Below are 22,120 nucleotides of genomic sequence, written 5' to 3' on the forward strand. Positions count from 1 at the left end.
GTTGTTAGATACAAAGATGAAATCAGTGATGTCTCAACACATCTTGAAAATAATCTATAAAGTATAAACGTCAGTGAAAAGGCATGTTTTCTCTTTCTTTTGAAATGCACCGTGGCTCCACAAAGCCTCAGGTTAAGACTCCTCAGCTCCGGGTTCATGTTGTGAAAAACGCTCACGGCGGTTGGTCGGCTTGATTTGATTGGACAATGAATTAACAATAAATTCTCCATTGCTTTTTATTATCTCTGCAAGGATGATCATGCAATCGGTCGTGTGTGTGTGTGTGTGTGTGTGTGTGTGCGTGTGTGTGAGTGTGCACTTCTGAGTCTGTCCACGGCTAATCTCACATTCTGCTGCAGAAAACTGCATCATATGTTTTGGGTGGTAAGTTGTGGCTGCACGCTCAAGGAACTGTTGTGGTTGCGGCGACTCACACTTTTTCAAAACAGCTTTTATTGCCTGCTGTGTTGTTGTTGTGCTGCAATAGACTACCGGCTGACTCCCGCTAGTGATAACACAGCAGAGACACAGTGGGGGGGGGGGGGAACAGTTGGAATAACACATAACATAACATAAGGGGAAATTGCCAATTTTGGGTTGTATTCCTTCAATCAATACAGCAGTGGTCGTTCCACACACGCCTGACGGGTATCTGCACCTGTCTAGTTCAAACCTGGATCAACTCTAAGAATTGCAACGTGTTTTGATGAGTCCTGAATAACTTGGGTCCAGATTGTGGTTCAGTGAGCCTGCGTTAGAGTTTTTCATCGTGGGAAACAACTGTCACAGTAAAAGCAATGGGATGCATAGGTGGTGGCGTGTTGCTCTATGTAGTGGTGAGATGAATAAATACTAGGCCAGAATCAGCACCTCATGATGTCTATCCACTGCCATGGCAGGAGGTATTGTTATTTAGACTGATTTACTTATATCTAGTGGCTATGCTGCTTGACTCTAACCACTGTCTTTCCCCAACCGTAGTCGTACAGATACGTATACAAACATTTGTCATTTTGTTCAATGACACTGCCTCGGGTTTTGCGGAATCAATCAATATTGACTTTCTGGCCTGACGATTTGGTTGTGAAATATAATGAAGAACGTAATAGATCCGTGAGTTTGAAGGCTTATCTGACGCCATAACACTGCACAGCAGTTTATGAAAACATGATACAGGATACAATCATTGTCTCCTCTGTTTCAATGAGGCTTAATGCAAACATTGGGCCAGTTTTTTTGTGCTAATATATATGAACATAGCCTAAACCCACAGTCAGCAGAGCTGTAAGCTGAACTAACAGTACAAAACTGCTCGTTGGACAAACACTGCGGTTAAGCGCAACTCTGCTTGCTGAGCATTTTCTTATTGGAATAATGTTGGCGGGCGCTGAAGCGAAGCTTTATGTCTCTCATGTTACAAATCCATCTATTGAACAACGAGCCCTCTCTTTTCCAAGATCAGCACCCAAGGCAAGTGGCCCACATCCGTGCATCCCATAGACATGACGTTAAATCTTCCTATTTTTGTTTTAACGGCTTATGGAAAACTTTCAATTTGCCCATTTCAGTCCTTTTTTTGTTGCTGTTTGTGCTGATACGCACGTATCTTCACTCAGGAGCTGCACACTCGTACTCCTGCTCATTAAAGCAGACACTTACAGAGGCACATTACACACACACACACACACACACACAAGCAAACTAAGGAGCATCTCATTAGTCCAGTTTTGGGTCTTGTTTCCATAGGTTTTGGACATCATTACTGTTGGTGCTAATAACATAATGACTCACGTAAATTGCTAAAGAATCTGTGAACACGACAACGTTGATTGCAGCTGATCTTCCTCCTGGAAATAAAAGATGGCGATCGTCTTGTCCACCATGTCTGGAGTATAAGACTACAGGACACATAACGACAACCCTGTTGTTCTAAATACATATAATATTACTGTTCGACCAAAAGAAACATGACCTTTCATTGACATTCAACCTGATCAGTGTGTTCGTTGACGTATAAACATCCAGCGTGATGCTGTTTTGCACAGTTTTAGAATGCGTGGCTCATTTCAGCTGATGATCTTCAGAAACTGTACATTTTGGACCATTTTTTTGATGAATCTTCAAACAGGGTTTGCGTTGCTATCGTCTCCACATAGAGTACAGTGAGGGAGAATAGAGCCCATTGAGTGTTACAGCTTTAGTTACCCTGCCTCACACTAGTCATGCACTTAACACACCCGATTAGACATAATTGACATTGACGACAGCTCTTTGGAGGCGGATTCAACACCCTGGTTGTACGTTTTATGTAAAGCATAAAGCATCGGCCTCAACAACAAGGAGGCCGTTATCCAATTCGATAGCACCAGCAACCCTGTGGTCCTTCAATTTCAGGCATGCATTGATGAATACATATCAAACACATCATCCAATACAATACTTGTAATAAATAGATAAACGATGATTTAGAGAGTAGAACGTTTAAATGTGATTGACAGATCTGTTGTTACATGTTGGCTGTTCGGCTCGCTTTTCCTTTTATATCGGCTTCTTCTTTGTGGTCTTTTAGTTTTTTTTTTGGCAGTATCACATATTTGAGGCATGAAAGAACTTTGACCTTAAAAGTTATAACATATTTATTTTTCCTTTAACCCTCTGAACCCCAAAACCTGCCGGCGGGATTAAAAAGCATGTTTAATACTTAAACACTCAACAAAACTCCACCGATTATCAGATCCAGAAGCTGTAAAAAAAACGCCATTATTGTCAGGTTTTCCTCTTTCCGACGGTCCTTGAACGTATCATGTGAAAGGAACGCTTCCGTCAAAAAAAAGTAGCCAAAACTGTGATTAAAATTGTGATATTTCATCAAAAACATTCTACTCTACATGTCTCGTTTAAAATCTTGCCCTGAATAAACCTTTTGCTTTAAGCCGATCCCGTAATAAACATTAAATTCTGAGCTCATCAACGCAACTAGGAAGTCGTGACTGATTTGGCTGAGAGAACAGTCACGTGACAAGAATTCTGCGAAACTTCGTCTGAACCGCAGGCTGCTGAACACAGAGCGGAGAGGAGAGGCTGTGAGTAGAGGTTAACATGTAAATAGCTCCATGAATATATCGCGTAGAGCCTCCATTATTCTTTTCAACATCGGTAACACTTGTGGACACTTGGAGAAATGTTGGGTCTATAGCCTTTCCTTCTAGCCATGATTCTGCCGTTTCCAGAGAGGTGCATGACTGCAAACCTGCATGGGATTCAGAGGGTTAATCAATCTTTATCTTTTTGTTTTTCATTACGTTTTCGCAATTAGCGTCTTTCAACCTTCATTTTTGCCGTCTTTTCGTCCATCACTCGTCTTTTTTTCTGGCTGGCTTTGTTTCTCTACAGGAAGTCACTCTGCAACTCGTTGGAGAGCTGACTGACAGCGACCTCACTGATCATTGATCCTTTAAGTATCCTGGCAGTCTGCTGGGGGCTGTATTCTGTGAAGTTCTGTCCGGCACCGGTGGCTCTTTCAGGGCAGGGGCAGTGTCTGCAGGCCCGGTGGTTCTCCGGTAGCCCGTTCGACAACCGGTTGGAGTTGCACTCTTCTTTGTGATCGGAATGCCTGCAAGTTCCCTTCTGTGCCGAGCCGTGCGAACACAGACATCCGCAGAATGTCGTCTTGCACAGGGCCACGTCCCGACACAGGGACTTGCGGAAGTTGGGCTTGAAGACCAGATAGACAATTGGGTTATAAAGGGTGGAGGACTTGGCGAAGATAGCTGCCAGAGCAAAAGCCATGGGCGGTACATCTGTTGGGATACCAAACGCCGCCCACATGGACACGACCGCGTACGGACTCCATGCTGTCAGGAAACCGATGCAGACGGCCACGGAGAGCTGGAAAGAGGACACGAGATACAAAATTGTCAAGTAAACACAAGTTATTTTAGGTCCATACAGTTAACCTGTTCTCACTCCAAAGGCGTCAAATAATTCTGCTCGGTCAATGCTCCTCGCCGTCCGACACCGACACATGTTTAGCACGCTCCCGGGCAGATCAACTGACGTAGTATAGAGTGCAATTTTGTCCAGAAAGAGCTGATGGAAGGGGACGTGAATGGGTGAAAGTGACACAGGACTTTGATCCAGGAGAGCGCTGCAAAACTAAAAGTACACTTGACACTTTGTCACGTTGGTCGTTAGTCACCTAAGTCTGGTAAACTGGTTTTGTTTGAGTATATTGACACGCTGTTGACTGACACATGCAAAACTGATGCGAGAAGGGAACGTTGAGCGTCGTAGCTTGAAGCTTAGCAACACTGACCCAGTTATCTGACCCATTGGGGGGGGAGAATGTGTTGATGAGGCTGGTCTCCTCCAACGTTCGTAGCAGGATATCCCACAAAATAATTCCGTAATTTATCCACGTAATCATGAACGAGGAAGTATAAAAAGTGCAAAACAAGGCGGGTGGATGAGGAGCTGGATGGGTCCAACAAACGGCGATCTTTTGGCCAGGAGGCCGCCGTTTGCTCTCAGAGTGAAACGAGAAGTCAACGCTGATTTATTTGTCACGTAACTTGCGTACTTCAGTAACTTAACTTCCGTAGTTATTTTAACCAAAACGATACTTTTCCAAAACGTATTTCACCATCTTTTCTTCGACCTAACTGAGTTGTGTCCTTTGAAGAAGAACGTTTATTTAAAAAAGACTGGATGCATGTAACAAACTGAAATTGACACGTGTTGCTGGACTTTTGTAGGAAAACCATGAAAAATGCGGAGTAACTTTTCACTTTTAGATGTCATGTGAATCGTTGGTGTTGATGCGTTGCAAACCGAACCTCGGTATTTACCTTAATGATGAGCGTTTGTGCGTTGGTGATCTTGTTCTGCGGGGACATGTGCTGCTGCACGGCCTGGCGGGAGCCTCGGACGGTCAGCAGGATGAACGTGTAGGACAAGAAGATGACGGTGCAGGGCACGATGTAGCAGAAGAAGAAGAGGCAGACGATGTAGCTCATGGCTGCAGAGTTCCGGCTCGGGGCTTCCCAGTTGATGCAGCACGCCGTGCCGTACGGCTCGGCGCCGTACTCCCCCCAGCCCGACAGGGGACCCACGGCAAAGACTCCAGCGTAGCACCAGACCCCGGCCACCAGCAGGCAGGCGTGGCAGAAGGAGAACTTGTTACCTGAGGAAGAACAAAGCAGGGTAGAGAGACAGAGGCAGAGGAGGGAGAGTTTCGGGGGAGTGATTACTGACAGATGAGGACACAGAGGAAGGACACAAAAACAACGGCACAGCAAAGAATATGCTTCCTGAAGCATATTAAGTCCGGTTACCTGATGCTGATAACGGGCAACAAGGGAGGAGGAGGAGGAGGATACTGTACAATAAGTGATGAACAACTTGATAGGACATTTCCCCAGGATGGAGAGGTATGTTTGACAGGAAGAATGAAAATGAAAGGAAAATATGTGTTGATTACAATCATTGCTAGAAGTTGTCACGCATCTGAAACCTTTATAGAAATTGTGCAAACAGACATCAGATCAGTATTAGTTCTTGAGTGATACTTAACCATGTAGTTAAGTATTAATAACGTTTTATCTATATTTGCTTCTTTTTTAGCTTTACCTGAGGAAAACCATCTGTGGTTGAAATAATTCCAGTCGCATCAATTTAAAAACGTGTGCGGAATAGACAGCAGTGTGCCTTTTCTTTTCTTCTTAAACGTCGTGTTGATAATGTTCCTCGAAAACGTTTTTCATATGTTTGTTGAAATTCTCATTCTTACATCCTGACAGCAATCGATGCTCTGACAGAAAAAGGAGAAAACAAAACTGGGATCTGTGGCTGTGGCAGGACGGTAATAAGCCCGTCCAATCATTTCGTTCGGCCCGAATGTAATGAGGCGACTGTGCTCAGTGAAAGAGACGGTTTTCCTTTCAATCAGAGGATCGCCGGTTCGATCCCCCGTCTCCTCTAATCCATGTCGTTGTATCCTTGGGCAAGATGAATTGGGGGGGGGGGGGAATGCACATGTAGTGTAAAAGTGCTTTGAGTGGTTGGAAGACTAGAAAGTCCATTTATTGATTAGAGTGCCTGCTCGCCTGCACTTCTTCTGCCGTTCACTCTTTGCTCATCTTCCACAAGCTGCAATCTTAACAGCTCTGAGAACTAACAATGGCCACGTTTGTTGTTGACGTTCATAATGATAATTATTTGTTTCGGAGGGAGGCCTGAATGGACGAGGCTGTCTGTGTTGACGACTTGGCAACTTTCTCGCTAAATTTAACAATATTTGTAGCTACTTGTGCTGCTAGCTACTTTCAGCTGGGCTGGGTTTTAAGGTTGGATCATGTTTAAAGTCTGGCGTGCTCTTGCTGGATTACTAACTTACTCGCCACTCCTGTTCTTTTATCAGTAAATACTTTTGTCCTCGTAATTTTTCACGAGTACTTTTACTTGAGTACACTTTTGGGCCTCACCCACCTCTGTTCATAGTAATCTTTATATCTTATTCCGACTGACTCCGTTCACCAATCCACCTATTGATAGAGATCGATAGCCCATAGTCATTGTTTTTGTACAGGAAGCCATTATTTCAGCACCTCGTGTATTGTTTGTACGCTATTTCTGTGATAAGGGTTTGCATTGCATTCGTATCAATACGTAACTTATAGTATTATAGCAGCATGATTAGCGGGGCGGAGCACTTGCTTGTCGATGGACTGTGAATTCGGGGATCTATGGCAAAACACTGAACTGTCGGCTGTAAATGATTTAGACGAGGGCTTCTCCACTGTGGAGGAGAACAAAGGGAGCCTTATCTATGATACCACACAGCCTCTTCAGCTGCATGTCAGCCCCTCTCACCCTTCAAGACGAGGGTGAGGGCTGGTGATTACGCCCCCTGGCACTCGCTGCATTGTGGACGGGGAGCCGGTCGGCCGTTACAGATGTTTTTTATCAGTTGTGAAGCATCCGTTCACTGATCAGACTCCAGCTATCAGAGCGTGACACATGAAGGATTCAACCTGAGCTCCTTTTATATTTCTTACGGTTAGCTGAACTCAATCACTAACACAAAGCCTTCAAACATTATTTTCTCTCCTGGTACCGATTTCAATACGTGTGATGTTTGTGATTATACCGACTACCGATCCGATACTAGCTCTGCTAATATCTACATACTGCACTGAATGGAACTCAATATTAATCACCATTTGTTTAGGTATAAAGTAATATAAGGCCAGGGATTGTTGTGACCAGTAACCTGTGATTAAATGGTTATATTTTAAATTCCATTTAAAGAAACTTTTTACTGTAGATCGGTAAAAACAGGGCTCATACTTGATCTACTCCTTAAGAATTTTATGAAATCAAACTAATTTTTGAAACTATTTTTACTAGCATTAATTCTTTAATAGCTGTTTTGTTATATTTAGGGTTGCAAAGGGTCGTTAGATTTGTGGTAAATGTCCAAGTGAAGTTGAAATTTTGGAAATAATTATAAAAAAACAACAAAATTAAAATGCAGATTGTTGTTGGTTGATCTGGTGACATCACATGTCAGTGGGGTCCGTTAAGTATAGTCACAGCTCGCCGGGAAGAGAGCGGACGCAGCTGCACAGACAAATTACTGGCTAGCTGGCTAGTTGGCTAGTTAGCTCGTTAGCTCGTCTTTTTACGTGGCGACGGGGAGTGAGGACGACCGTTAGCCCCAGCGCTGCAGCTGACCACCAGCCTGCTGTTTGGCTCCAGTGTTTTTAACCAGTGTAGCATTAAAGCGTGGTGGAATTAGCTAGCAAGCTAACTAGCCAGTTGTTCACTACTTAGCTAGAGAGCTTGCTAATTGATTTAGTTTTATATATATAGATCGATAAGCAGTATTTGTTGTCGTACCATTAAAATACCCATCCCCAGTTGTGAGATCTGTTAGCTTTGTCTGTGATTGAGATCTGGTTCATTGTTGCCTGAAATGGCGAAATGTGTCAATTTTCACAGCCAACAATTTCAATTCACTTTACTTTGTACAGCCCTAAATCACAAATTTGCCTCAGAGGGCTTTACGGTCTTTACACATGCGACCTCCTCTGACCACCACTTAACATCAGGACAGATGATAAGTGGCCCAAAACGATTCTGTTGCCAGTTAACTGAAGTCAAGTCAGTAAAATCACTGTAAAGAAATCTCCCTCTTCTTTCTCTGCTATTCATCTACTTCATACTTCTATGTTTAGACCCTCTTATTGTACGATCGAGCACGTGTCTGAGTCTCAGCCTTTTGTTTGATTGCCTTCGATCCAGCGCTCACCGGGTCTTCAGCAGTCACCGGTGGCTGTAAATTAAAGCTAACGCTAGCGCTGCTGTTAGATCACCAAGTGGGGGCTAATTTGCCTGTCACCGAGGGGGTTCGTTAATAACAGCGATACCCATGTGAGGTACTCCAGCCGTGGAAAATCACTAATAAAACACAGGAAGGAAGAAGCACTCTCCATCACTCTCCTCCGTCTCCCCAATGCTCCGTCTCCTCTAAGTGTTTATTTCATCAGTTGCACGTTTGGAGCATGTTCATTAGTGCTTCGCTCAAGGACATTTCAGCAGGAACATAACATAACTGTTCAATTACAAGAGGCCACCCAAGGCATCATTTATAAAATTGGTTTAGGGAAATTTTTCACAAGGGAAGGAATGTTTTTTTTTTTAATTCACGTGTTTAGTATCAGCATGTGTAAGTGTGTGTGTGTAGAGCAGTCTTCTACACACACTTCCTGTGTCTCAGGAGATTTGGTTGTAATAAATTAGCAGAATTTCTTTGATAAATGCGTTTATTTGGTATTTAACATGTGCATTGGATTTTTATAACAAATACAATAAACCAAGCTGTGATTTATTCAACCTTTATCTTTATCTTTTGAAATGGCTGGTTTACCGTTTTAAGATGATGAAATGATGCAGAGACGGCAGGTTAAATGGTCAGGAAACGTTATGCAGAAAATGAGGTCCTCTCAGAATTCATAGATTAGGCATGTTGTAAATTGGGTCGCGATGGTTTGTCATTTTTAAAAAGTGGATTCCTGGGAAAAAACGGTTGGGAAACACCGGCATAGAGAAGCGCTTTTACCTGCACAGACACACCCGACCCTGACGCACTGAAACTTAAGACTGCTCATCAGCAAGGAAGTCAGTCGGGTAGATCTAAAGAGTTCAAGCCTCTGCAGATCTTGTTCTTCTCTTTTCATTTTGTATCCCTAATCTTCAGACTCACGCCACATGGGAAAATCCTTGAAAGAGGCAACGCATTTTAATAAGTTGGAAAGGAAATCTTTGTAGAAATAGTTTTGCCGTTTCATCAGTTCTATGAAGAAGTGTGTGTGTGTGTGTGGACTCCATGCTCATAATTATCCCAGTAGGATCTCGGTTTACATAGTCAGCTTTTTTTTTAAACATGTTTCCCCTTTTTCTACTGCAGCATAGAAGCTATTTCATATTTCTAAAAACATTTGTCTAATTCTGACATCAGTGAGTCACAACATTCATCCAATTAAATCAGTTTATTGTCATTTGAAATCGGATCCCGTTGTCCATGTTGAATTTAATGTGATAACCGCTCCATAATAACTCCACACGCGGAAACTAAACCTTGTATCAGCAGCTCATCAATGTTATCATGTTATTTCATCTCCACCCCCCCAGGAACCCAAACCTGGTGTTACTCTATAAACACAGGTCCTACACCACTTCTTTCTTATCTCATGTTGATGCAAAGCGCTCCATGGAACTGGTTATCTTCCTCAATGTTGCCATTTTGGCCGTTTTCGTGATACACAAGCTGCTGCTGTTTACAACATGTGTGCCACCTGCAGGCAGTGAGTTAGTGCCTTTAGTCTTTGAGGTTGTTTTGCATGCGTGTGGCACATTTTTACATTTAACAGATGTGATTCACCTTTTGCTGTAAAGATTTTGCAATTTGGTTTGATCAACAATTTTATACGCTCTTCCATTGTTTAGATGGATGGTCTCCATCCAAATTGAGAAGGCTGCTTACTGCAAACGTGATATTTTCCAGCTTCTATAATTCCCATGTCTGTGCTGTGGACAGGTGGCAACCTCCGGGTCTGAAAAGTGAAGCCAATGCTTCATGTCTTAGAGCTGCATTCTCTCTAATGACCACCAGGGGGCGACTCCTCTGGTTGTATAGAAGTCTATGAGAAAATGACTCTACTTCTCTCTTGATTTATTACCTCAGTAAACATTGTAAACATGAGTTTATGGTCTCAATCTCTAGTTTCAAGTCTTCTTCAATACAGCATGATGTTCATTTAGTACATGATGGTCCATTTAGAGTCAAACAGACCATAAAGCAGGGGATGCTTTAGGGGCGGGGCTACACAGTGATTGACAGGTCTCTACTACGGCGTTGTCCGGTCTGAGAGTTGTCCATGTTTTCGTCTTAAAACTTTAACCCTTTCACACTGTGTTTTCACTTCATTCATGTTGATCGTAACATTTTGATCGTTCTGTGTCTATTGGGCCCACTCATCCGGCCTTTGCTGCCGATGAGCGTGATACACTTGACCCATCTCAGGACTCTAAACCACACTGTGGGCTCGGTCTGTTACGTTTAAATAGCACAAGCTGCTCCCAAAAACTGAGCGTATTCATGCTTTGATAGAGACGTTCTCGCCTGAAACGTGGATGAAAATATGAATGAAGTGTTTCAGACTTCTGACTCTGTGGCGATATGCGCCGGACCTTTTGTTGGTATGTTTCGTCCCGCTTCAGCACATTCTGATGATTCGGAGGACGTTGCAAAGCTGTGCTCGCCGTGTGCGTCGTCTGAGTCACTAATAAACGGGGGATCTTAACCCCGACCGGCTCTCTGACAACGTTAACAAAATAAACATTAGATATTCTTCATGCACACACACTAATGTTGGCAGAACTAGCTTCAGCTCCGCTGCACCTTTCAAATGGAATCAGAATCACAATAATAAACTGTTTATTGCCAAGTACGTTACACATAAAAGGACTCTGGCTCGGTGATTTGTCGCGTAACAGTAAAACACAGTGACAGAATATAAATGTACAAAATGTACAATAAAATATGGTCTGTGGGGGGGGGGGGGGGGGGGGGGGTCTTGGATCCCACCGGTAGATTATCTGATGTTTTTCTTAATTGTTGCTGTTTTCAGTTCCTTGTTTTGTGTAGTTGTGTTGTTTCTGCTTTGCTGATTGTGTTCTCGTCTCTCTCAGGTCTTAAACTTAATGAGACTGCTCGACAAATTACAGAATGTTGTCGTGTCCTCGTGCTTCACTAGATTATAGTTAAGAAACACGAGGGCAGCAGGTTTTAACGGCGTGTCTGTAAATTGGGCACATTTCTACAAAGTAATTGTTAATTATTTATGCTCATTTGCATTTGAAACACTTTCATTTGAAAGACTTGCGGTCTCTTGGGTTGTTACACGCCGCATTATAGACTGTGGTTCATCTGGGAAACAGACAAGAGGAGCTCTGTAACAAACGCAGCCTTGACTTCAGTTACACTCTTCCTATTAGCGGCTCGTTGAACCTGCTGGAGTCCGGAATAGACTTCTAATTGTATTCGGAGGCTGCTGGCTGCTGCACAATTTTTTTTTCAAACCCCCTGTGAAGTCGGATGAAGACAAATGAAGCCCAAATTGGTTCGAGCTCATTTCGGCCACAATCCACCGTTTTCCGGTCCTGATTCTTATCTTGACCACTGAACACTGAATCACACGTGAGATCTATTTAATCTCATCCGTGCTGCCAAGTTCACATTTCTCAGGCCTCCTCCTACATGCTGCTGTTACTATGGAAGCGTGTGGCGGATTCAATGTAACACCTCTGCGTTAGTTTGCTTCCGGTAGATGAATAAAACCAGCATTCTTGGTCCCGCCTTCCGAGCACGACTGACCGGTTGTTAGAACCTGAACATGTGAACGCATCATTTCGTCAGGCGAACTGTGTGACGCCACTGAAATGCGATTGCAATTGGGTGCAATGCTTCTCCATTTTCACAGTTTAAATAATGTAATCTCGTCAACGATAAAACAGGGCTAGTCTTTGAAAATGAAATGTCTTTTCCATTTTCATTTAAATATTGTCAAAGAATGCCCATAATGAAATTATAATTGCACACAGATGGCAGCTCCTGTGTTTAGTGTGCTCATACCTGGCTCAGAATGTTGATTCTGAATTTAATTTTGACCCAATTAATGCAAATGTGAGTTGGAAATGAAAATGCTATTGTGAGATTATATTATCTTAATTTAGTCCTCCAAAGGCTTCCGTACTGTTACTGGGTTTGCTCATTTCTTCCTTAATCAAATATAATCCATCTTCTTTTCTTTTGTTATTAATGTAATAACACTTTCTTCAGGAATATTTTACTTTGCGTGTCGGGCATTATAAACGGGAACTTTCCAGGATGCAGATTCCTGGAGTGCAGAATCTCTGCATCACAGAATATGGACATGAAGAGCGTTGACGATGATTGTGTTCGTGAGTGAAATTCAATTATATACAGAGACTGGCAATTGTGTTTAAGTGCTGTGACCCATTTTTACAGAAAGACAAAGAAAAATGTATATTTGGTTTCGTGATTAAATGTGTCTTGGAAAATGAACCTCGTACAAAAATGGAAATTTCTGGATAAAAAAAGAAAAGGTACGGCCCCTAAATCAGCTGCTTAGACAGATTTAGACAAAAGACAGTCATATGAAAAGAATCATCAATGGCCACGGTGGCAAAAAGATGATTTGTGCTCATTAGCGATGTTCTGCTTGAAGAGATTGCAATCATCGTAAAGTGAAGTGAAAGGAGTTCACAGTCGCTGAACGACGTGGGAGTTAATGTTCAGTGACGACGGTACGGGTCATTGAGCGAAGCACTAATCCGCTGCTTCATCAACACATTGTAAATTAGAACCGTCAGGAGGTCACATATGAATGTAAATACATAATAAAAAGCAATCCAAACCGTCATTAATGGCTGTTGAATAACATCAGAATTCATATTTGATACATTAAATATTCTACAGGGTGGATATGAATGTTTGTAGAGAACATAATAAAGGAGATAACACGTCCTATTTACTGTACATTTGATTTCCCTGTTGATTAGTATTAACTTGCTGCTGTTGTTTGTCCCTGTTTGACATTTTGACTGTGCCGGGTGTTTTTTGTAACTTCTGCATTTACATTTTGGGCGCTTTTGCTTTTGGCCTCTTTTGATTGTGTTTGGTGTTTTGTGTTGCTTTGATAATATCACAGCACTGGTTTCCAGGCGCCTTTGTTACTGCTCATTAGCAAATATTGTCAACTAATATTCCACCTACAATAATCTAGTTCATTTATTTTTAACCTAACGAAAGAGGATTTAAGGGATCTGAGGGAGTTTTATCAAAGCCAGTGACTTCACTTTAAAGTTGTCTGGCCCCTAAACGACGGCCTTTGAGGCGGATCTTTGAGGCGCAGCCTCCAGATTCAGTTCCCCGGGTCAATGGACAGCGACAAAGAGGAATCAGAACATGAAACTCATTCATATTAGACAACTCCAGGGCTGCACCGAAGGTTAGGAAGCTTCAAAGCTTCATTCAATGAAATTCAAAGTGCTGTTTCAGTTTTTTGTTATCTGTGTATTTCTGCACAGATACAGATGAAGATCGGGCTTTGCTAATATTATTAGTATTGTAGTATTTGTGGAATTAGATTCCAGAGGTGGCTGCATAGGACTCGTCTGATCCAAACATTTACAATAACTCCAAACAAAGTCTACATTCTAGAGAGAAGATTGATGTCATCATTTCCAAAATTCACTAAATATTTTGCTTCAAACTGTATTTGTTGGCGTTTAGCCTTTTGAAAAAGACATTTCACGACAGGAAACCGCTCGCTTCTCCAATTTGCAGGAATCTGCAGAGAGAATCTTTAGAGAGCGATTCTCTTCCAGCTGTTAAAGAAAATGGGAGACGACACTTGGTTTAATTCAACGCACAAGCCGGGCAATATAGACCGGTGAAATAGGGCCCGAACAGGAAACTAAATGTCTCACTTTTACTCTGCTCTTGATGATGAAATTGAAATTCATTAGTAAACATTGAGCGTGGTGGATGAAGCCTTAAACATGCAGCCTGGACGGTAAGTGGACGGTTTGTGAGTTTTCCAAATGTGAGACCTTGCGGGGGAATACATTAACTAAAAGGGGAAGGGAGGGAGTACATTCAGTAAACTTCTCATGATTTACATATCCTGCAGTTTAAAGAGGTCAGGGCCTGGCCGTGAACATTAACATTACTGCAGCGTGGACACTTTTACTCTGTAACAAGCCCTCGAGTTGCTGGCCCTGTGAAATTAATATTTCTCTCTTCGGTCTCAAGGTTTTTAGCCTCGGGGGGGAGAACGAGAATGAAATCACTTTTAATTTGATCAATATGCGTAAAAACGGTCTTTTTGCCAATCAATTAACAATCACCTTTAGTGCATTCCTCTGGCTTTAATTAAAAACAGTACAGTGTGTGACTGTGGTTTTCCACGGGACAACGACTTAAAGAGCGGCCGTCTTACCGTAGTACGGGCGGCAGACCTTGAGCCAGCAGACGCAGGAGAGCATCGTGAGGTTGGTCAGACTGCACAGACCGAACAGGACGCCACAGAAGGCGTAGCCCATACAGGTCGTCCTCGTAAACAGCCACCTGGACGGAGGGAGAGAGAGAGAAACACAAGAGGACATCTGTTACTTACTGATTTCTCTGCAGAATCCTTTCACCCAGCAGATGAAACAGGTCATAGATCCCCCCCCCCCCCAGGTCTCAGGACTGCAGTGAGCAGTGATGCATCTTTGACCCAATCAATGCGACCGCTATCAGCCGCACACGCTCGGGGATCCGAGTAAAGCAGTGAAGGACTCTTCAAAAGAATGTTTGAACGGTCCGCCGGCGTTTCTTTTTCTTTCACCTGTGTAATCAAAGATGTATGTCGGGCGTTGAAAGGGAAGGCAATACAATTAGATTAGAGGTAAAGAAGTGATGGCCTCTCTTCTCCTTTTTCTAATCTTTTATCATTATCTTTTATATCATTCTAGAAAATAGCTTCAATAATAGTAGTAGTAGTGTGAAACTATAATTACCACTTTGCGGTTGTTCGTCAAGCAGCAGTTTAACGGTCATAATTGTCATCAATCAAGAATTAGCATATGAGTCATAATTGGCAAGTGCATATTCGAGTCCAGATGGACGTTTGTGCCAAAAGTGGAGTAATTATCTTAAGGTGTTCAAGGACAGAAAACCGGAAAACATAATGCCTCCGGCCACGGCATGAAAACAGAAAATTCGACCTCTCTCTCGTTATTCATCTCTCCTTAAAATCATATTCAGTTCCCTTGACGGAGCTGAATAAATAATGTTGTATTTGCATCTATACTACAAAGAGCACGGCCCTTTTCCGTCTGCTTTAATTGATGGTCAGTCAAAATTGTCTTGTTAGGAGAATATTAAATGTATCATTACTGTAAAAGCCTTTAACTACAAGGTGGGACGCACTTCATGAAGCCTGAGGGGAGAAAAGCAGGGAATCAAAGTCCACAGATCGATGCTTGTAAAGCTCGAAGCAGCTATAATCAATATTTATATGAAAACGATGAATTAAATGACACAGTTGCTCATAGTGATGAACCTGAAGATATTACCTGGATCTGCTGCTTCGTAGCGGGTTTCAGCTCACTGTACGTTCTGCAACGCTCCTGTTTTGGTTGACTCTCACGGCTCTCATAGCGCCGGTTCAGCCGCAGCAGTCTTTACGCACTTAACGCTCTAAAACTTTACGCACCCGGCGGGCACATTCAGCAACTAGCTGCTAAATCAGCCCACTCTCACCAAATGGTGTGAGAATGACACGACAATTTAAAAGTTATTTTGCGTGCAAAATAAACGACTTTATTGCCTTTTTGCTTGTCACTTGTACGCCATGTAGTCTGTACTGACTGCATTGTCAACTTATACAAAGAAGTGACGTAATATAAAATGTGAGAGAGAAAGCTCATGGTGGGCGGGAGAGGAAGAGGACGGGTCAAACAAACGGGACCTTTATACCGGTGCAACAAACGTTTTTTGATGTTGTTAGCCTGTTACGTTGTTTCCGTATGTACTTTACACAGTTAACGTTCTTATTTTAAGCCCAACAATGATGTTTTTCTTAAACCTAGCTAAGTTGTTTTGTTGCCTAAACCTGACACTGACCTTCTCGCTTTGACCTCGTGGCGCTCAATGACACGTGAAAAGCCCAAAAAAAGCACAATGACTATTAATACGCCCGACCATAAGATCGGGCTTTGTACTGTAAATAGGATTTTGACAAATGAGGGGGACTTCTCATCCTACCGTTTGTAAATTACACCCGTGTGTGTAATTATGTATTTTATTTTCTCCATACAATACAGTGTAAAGACCAGTTCCATATCCTCCTCCTGCTTCCGACGTTCCTGTTTTAATTCTGGTGGAGAAAAACAAAATCCTTTAGATTGACGAACATTGAGTCTCAAAGTCACCAGCCTTAGTAGAACCTTCCATTTGCATGTCTAATGTATACGATGATGTAAACTAACGCTCGGGTTGTTAAGTTCTCCAGAAACAACGTCGACATGTCGTCGTAGCCCTCGATGGTTCGTCACAACCCTGGTTCTTTAACTGTTCCCTCTCTGCTAGTCTCTCTGCCTTCTTTGGACTGTGGACGTGACATCATGACATGTCGGCTCAAAGGAGGAAGAGTAATGGACATTTTGAACAGCGCACTCACATGTGAGTGAAGGCCGAGGGGATGGCCAGGGGGAACAGGGTGATGGTCATGCCCAGGTCACTGATGGCCAGGTTGACCACGAAGAACTCTGCCGGCTTCAGGGAGGACTTCTTTCTATAGGCCACGAACAGCAGGATCCCGTTTCCCACCACCGACAGCACACCTATAGGACACAGAGCGGCAGGATGTAGCCGGGCTGTTGGATTTTCAACACACAACGGCCGTAAACTTCGAGGAAAAAATAAATAAATAAAGCAAATCACTCACCAAAAATGCTGTAGATGGCTCCCATGAGGAAGTCGTTCTCTTTCGAGATTCTGGACACGAGCAGAAATGTTTCGGAGGCATTTCCCATCTTGACCGAACATCAACAAACAAAGAGAAAGAGAGAGAGAGAGAGAGAGAGAGAGAGAGAGAGAGAGAGAGAGAGAGAGAGAGAGAGAGAGAGAGAGGGAGATCGTTAAAACTTGTGTTTTTTAAATTCAGGCAATTTTGAAAAATAAATCAAGCAAAACATCGTTCTCTATTTGAACCGATTCCTCAGACATCAGACCGCAGCTACTGTTACGATGCAATAATAAACACGGTTTCTCTTCATTAGCTCATCCAGGCGTGAGCGCGGAGGGGATCATGTGTTTTGGTTGTGTGCGTGCGTGTACGCGTGTACGTGTGTGTCTGGACCCATCAGCTGAATATTTTATACGACTGTATGCTAAACGGCTTCTCATATTTTATTGACTCCGGTCTCTTCACTCCGCTTCACAGGTCTCGAGGGGCCGCAAGTGATCAGCGACTGCTTCAGTTCGGAAGTGTTTCCGTCCAGATGTGCACGCCCTGGTGAGTCCAGCAGCATCCCTGAGTTATGTTTTCCTTCAACACTGATGCATATGATCGTGGCTCAGTAGCTCAGGGCGTAGTGTGTGTGTGTGTGTGTGTGTGTGTGTGATCGTCAGCAGCAAAGAGAAGTTGTCTCATGGCAGTAAATGTACAGTTTAGGTTACAGTTTGCCCGTGAAAAAAACACTACAGCTCCTCATTATCCATGAAGTTTCCCAGCTGCTGGGCAATGGAGGGAGAGTCTGTTGGATTACAAACCAGAGCAGAGAGGCCGCACGCTCGGCTCTGCCTCGGTGGCAAAACTTAGAAAGGAACCTATTGCAGCGTAAATAAACGCTTGTGGCGGCGGTTACGCCGATGAGCCGCAGCTGCACAGATGAAAATGAGAGCGTTCTGAAAAACGTCTATTTGTACTTTGTATTCATTAAATCCAAACTGAAAAGAAGTGGTTGTTGCAGACAAACCTGGTGGAGATCTGCAATCTACTGAGTGCACCTTTATGGTTAAAAGAGTAGAAGAGTTGTTTTAAATAAGAAAAAATGATATTGCATCTCTGTCTTCACGATTCTACGGTTTAATCCCACAATGATTTAAAACTTTATAAATTATATAACAAACCGCATCACAACACAGCACTCCCTCTGTCACTTGCTCCTCTCGACAATTTTACTGTAAGAGATGAAATAACCAACCATGAAGGATGTTTACAATGTCTCCACCGCCGCCTCCTTTCATTATTTGGAAGCTACACAATCTTGACGAAGAACAAATGAAAATTTGCACACACAGCATGTCCCGCTGCCGATACAGTATTCAGTGCGAGTGAGGCGAGTCGCTGAGGTATTCTTTTCTAAAGGCTACTTTATTATGGGTGAAAATGTATTCATAGCCTTTGTATTTGCTCAGTGGCTTAACCAAAGAGAAGAGACACGCCGAACCACCCGGGGTTAAGAGTGGAGCTGCTTGTGGTTAAATCCTTATTACCATAAACGCAGCAGATTATCTTCAAAGAGAAACAGAGGTGAGGGAATTATCATTGTAATGTTTCTCCACATGGACATTCTATTAGAATTGAATGCGGGGGTCTGTTCATGTAGTGCAATGTGTCAGCAGATACAACCCTGCACATGGGTTTGTCTGCAAACGTGCTTTTATTTGTGAGTACAAGTACTCGTGTAAGTGTGTGTTCACAGGTTGGGTGTGAAAGTGTCCCGGAGAGTGTTTTTCGTCGTGTGATGTTTCAATATTTTTAGCCTTTTTTTTCTCTTTTTCAAATGTTCCCACAGATGTTTCAAGTGGGGTCGAGGTCTTGTGACTGTGGAGAGGACGGATGGTGTGATGCATTGTGGGGCCGCGAGGGGAGCTGAAGATGTCAAACCAACAGATGAGCACACGGATAAGGTCCACAGACGCCTGAAGGTTACACAAGTAACACGAAATACAAAAGACAGAGTACACAAGTACAAGTAGCATAAGAGTGTCAACACCAGGAAGAATGCAGAAGAACATAAATACACCTGTTTACCACTGAATTCAACTGCAGAAACATTTTATAACTACATTAAATAATTGAGTGAGGGTGCTGGGAGGTGATCACGTTGTTCAATGGTGATGGAAGAAGTAGAGTGTTCACATCATTTGCTTCAGTAAAAGCAGCGAAACCGCTCTTAAAATACTGTCCGACGATAAAATGTTACCAGTAAAAGTACCGACGAATCAAATGTACTGAAAGAATCAAAAGTTAAATAAGTTTATATCATTGAATCAATACATTGATGCTTTAACATGCAAGCAACACTTTAAGTTCAGTACTTATACGGTTATGATTATAATAATATTCTTAATATCAGATTATGTAAACTGGTCATTTGCGGCTATTTCTGTGAAATAAATGTAGTACAGTAAAAAAGTACTGTTTCCTCTGTATACTTCTACTGCACTATATTTCATTGTTCTTAAGATTTAAATACTCCGCAGTACTTGAGTTAATGTACTTGTGAGCCGGTACGCTCGTTTCTATAAAGGGATTTCCAAATACGCTGAAAGTTCTCCTGATGGCCTGAGACGGAAATAAACACTATAAATAAAAAGAACAATGAAATGGAATGACACGTTTTCCATAAATGTCAAGCCACGTGTGTACGTGTGATACATATTCCAAGAATTGAACGTCGCACAAACTACAGCCTTGCACTCGGAGCCGGTCGTCCTCGGGCTCGGCCGTGTTAGTCAGGCCTATTGCTAGTCAGGCCTATTGTTAGTCTCATTAGCATCTGCTTCCTGTCTACACCTCCTTAGTGCTCTTGTGACTCCAGAGGAGGCACTTATTGAAGCAACAGACAGCAAACGTATGCTGCACTTCCAATGTTCCCCATGAATAAATAAACAGTAGGATGCTTTATTCTTTTTCACTTAACCTCCAGTGTGTCAGAAGGGATATCTCTGTATCTTAAAATGAAAAGATGTTCGCTGTAGATTTTCGATAAACGACGGGAGGAAATGAGCTTCTTGGTTTTTGCAGTTCTCGACATGATTTTGCATTCAGTTCGGAGCGAGTGGAGCGTCGTCTGAATTTACTGAATCGTCTAGGCCTTCATGACTCTGAGCATTTCATTTAGACTTCACAGCACGGCTGGACTATCGGCAAGTCTTTTCTGAACTTTTCCCGAATGATAAAACCTCTCCTCTACAACTCTACGGCCAAAGCCAATCAAATTCATCTTTGGGCACAAATATGTGGAAAATACTTCATGCAGATGTTGCTGTAAGTTTTCCTGGATCTACAACAGCATCTTTATATCTTTCCATACAGACGCGATGACTGACGGGGATTGTGTTCCACACTGAGACATCTTTCTTGTTATCACATATGTTTTGCCTTCCCTTGAAACGTGAGCTTTATCCGGCGTACTTTTTGCTTTGCTTTGTTTGATTCTCCAAACGCATCACCTACTACTTATGGAACCATTTAAAACTAATTACAGTGATTCATGGTGGTAAGTTGTGAAAACAAGACCACCATTGATGCACAGATTCAGCCGTGGACGGTTTAAAGCAGGATAAATACAAATGAATTCAGCAAAACCAGATATATTATCTAAACAACACAGCGTAAATTTGTAGTCCCATTTACTACGTAATAAAAACCTTTATAATGGTAGCGGGTGGATGAATTTAGGATGATCACAGCCTGAGTAGTATCCTCCAACACCTGCTACAGATGTAGATGTAGTTCTGATTTAATTCCAGAAAGAATTGACATTTAGGAGTCTTGCACAAACTTATTATAATTGTACGTTATTGCCAGTTTCCCCTTCTACTGTATGCTCTCCTCTCACTCGTGTCAGGGGTACAGGAGACCAACTTAAAACCTGCATTCTCTCTAGTGTCCACCAGGGGGCGACTCCTCTGGTTGTATAGAAGTCTATGAGAAAATGACTCTACTTCTCTCTTGATTTATTACCTCAGTAAACATTGTAAACATGAGTTTATGGTCTCAATCTCTAGTTTCAAGTCTTCTTCAATACAGCATGATGTTCATTTAGTAAATGATGGTCCATTTAGAGTCAAACAGACCATAAAGCAGGGGATGCTTTATGGTCTGGCCAAAATGCTGAAGTCAAGGCTTCAAAAACACAGTCCACGAACCAATGGGTGACGTCGCAGTGACTACACCCACTTCTTAAATACAGTTTGTGGGCAAGACTGGATTAACAGTCTGTGTGAGAGGATGAAGTCAAGAGAGGCAGAGGAGGCCCCCCCATCAGTCTGAGAGGGTGGGGGGGGGGGGGGGGGGGGGGGTCATAAAGTGACTGTCAGCCTGTCGCTGAATGGTGGAATTGGGGGCTAATAATTGTAGAGGATGTCTGTGACAACTTAAGCCTCGCTGTCAAACCAATGAAACTTACAGTCCACACACACACACACACACACACACACACACACACACACACACACCACACATGCAGTACAAACAGAAAGAGAGGGCAAGCTATTGAGGAGAGCGAAGGAGACGGAGACTGTTGTAAAAAAGAATGGTGGGCTGGAACGAATTAGGGAGGACGAGTGAAGGATGAGGGAAATCCTATGACTGAAGCTGTCGGAATGACGGTATTGAAAGCAGAATGATGGAGATTACTCATGAATCGGACGGAACAATGTCAGATTTTCAGTGATGCTGGAAAACATCCACCCTGCACACACTCATCATTGGATACCCTTGTGAAATGCAAAGTAATAGAGAGAGTGGGATACAACTGAGAGTATGTTTTCTTCTTAGTGTTTTATATATTTACGTTTTATAGTATATCCACACAAAGATGTGTGTTCACTGAAAGATTCCAACTCGACACCAACTTCACCGTCTGACTGATCTTCTATCAGGCAGCTGCATCCTTATTGTATTATTGAGTATATATCAAGTGACAGAGAGCAGTTAAATTAAACTGGAACCCTCATTTATAGTTACAG

At 42.7% G+C, this 22,120-nt stretch overlaps 1 protein-coding gene across 1 annotated transcript; it reads right to left on the minus strand.

Moving 5' to 3' along the window:
* Positions 1-3,387: 3,387 nt before the first annotated feature.
* Positions 3,388-17,169, minus strand: opn7b (opsin 7, group member b; the record flags this gene model as incomplete). Its single annotated transcript, XM_079172584.1, has 5 exons — positions 3,388-3,888; positions 4,848-5,182; positions 14,589-14,716; positions 16,815-16,977; positions 17,082-17,169. The coding sequence occupies 5 exons, from the start codon at positions 17,167-17,169 to the stop codon at positions 3,388-3,390; spliced, it is 1,215 nt and encodes a 404-aa protein (XP_079028710.1).
* Positions 17,170-22,120: the final 4,951 nt, after the last annotated feature.

Source organism: Pholis gunnellus (genome assembly GCF_910591455.1).
Source record: "Pholis gunnellus genome assembly, chromosome: 2".
NCBI classification, from domain to species: Eukaryota; Metazoa; Chordata; class Actinopteri; order Perciformes; family Pholidae; genus Pholis; species Pholis gunnellus.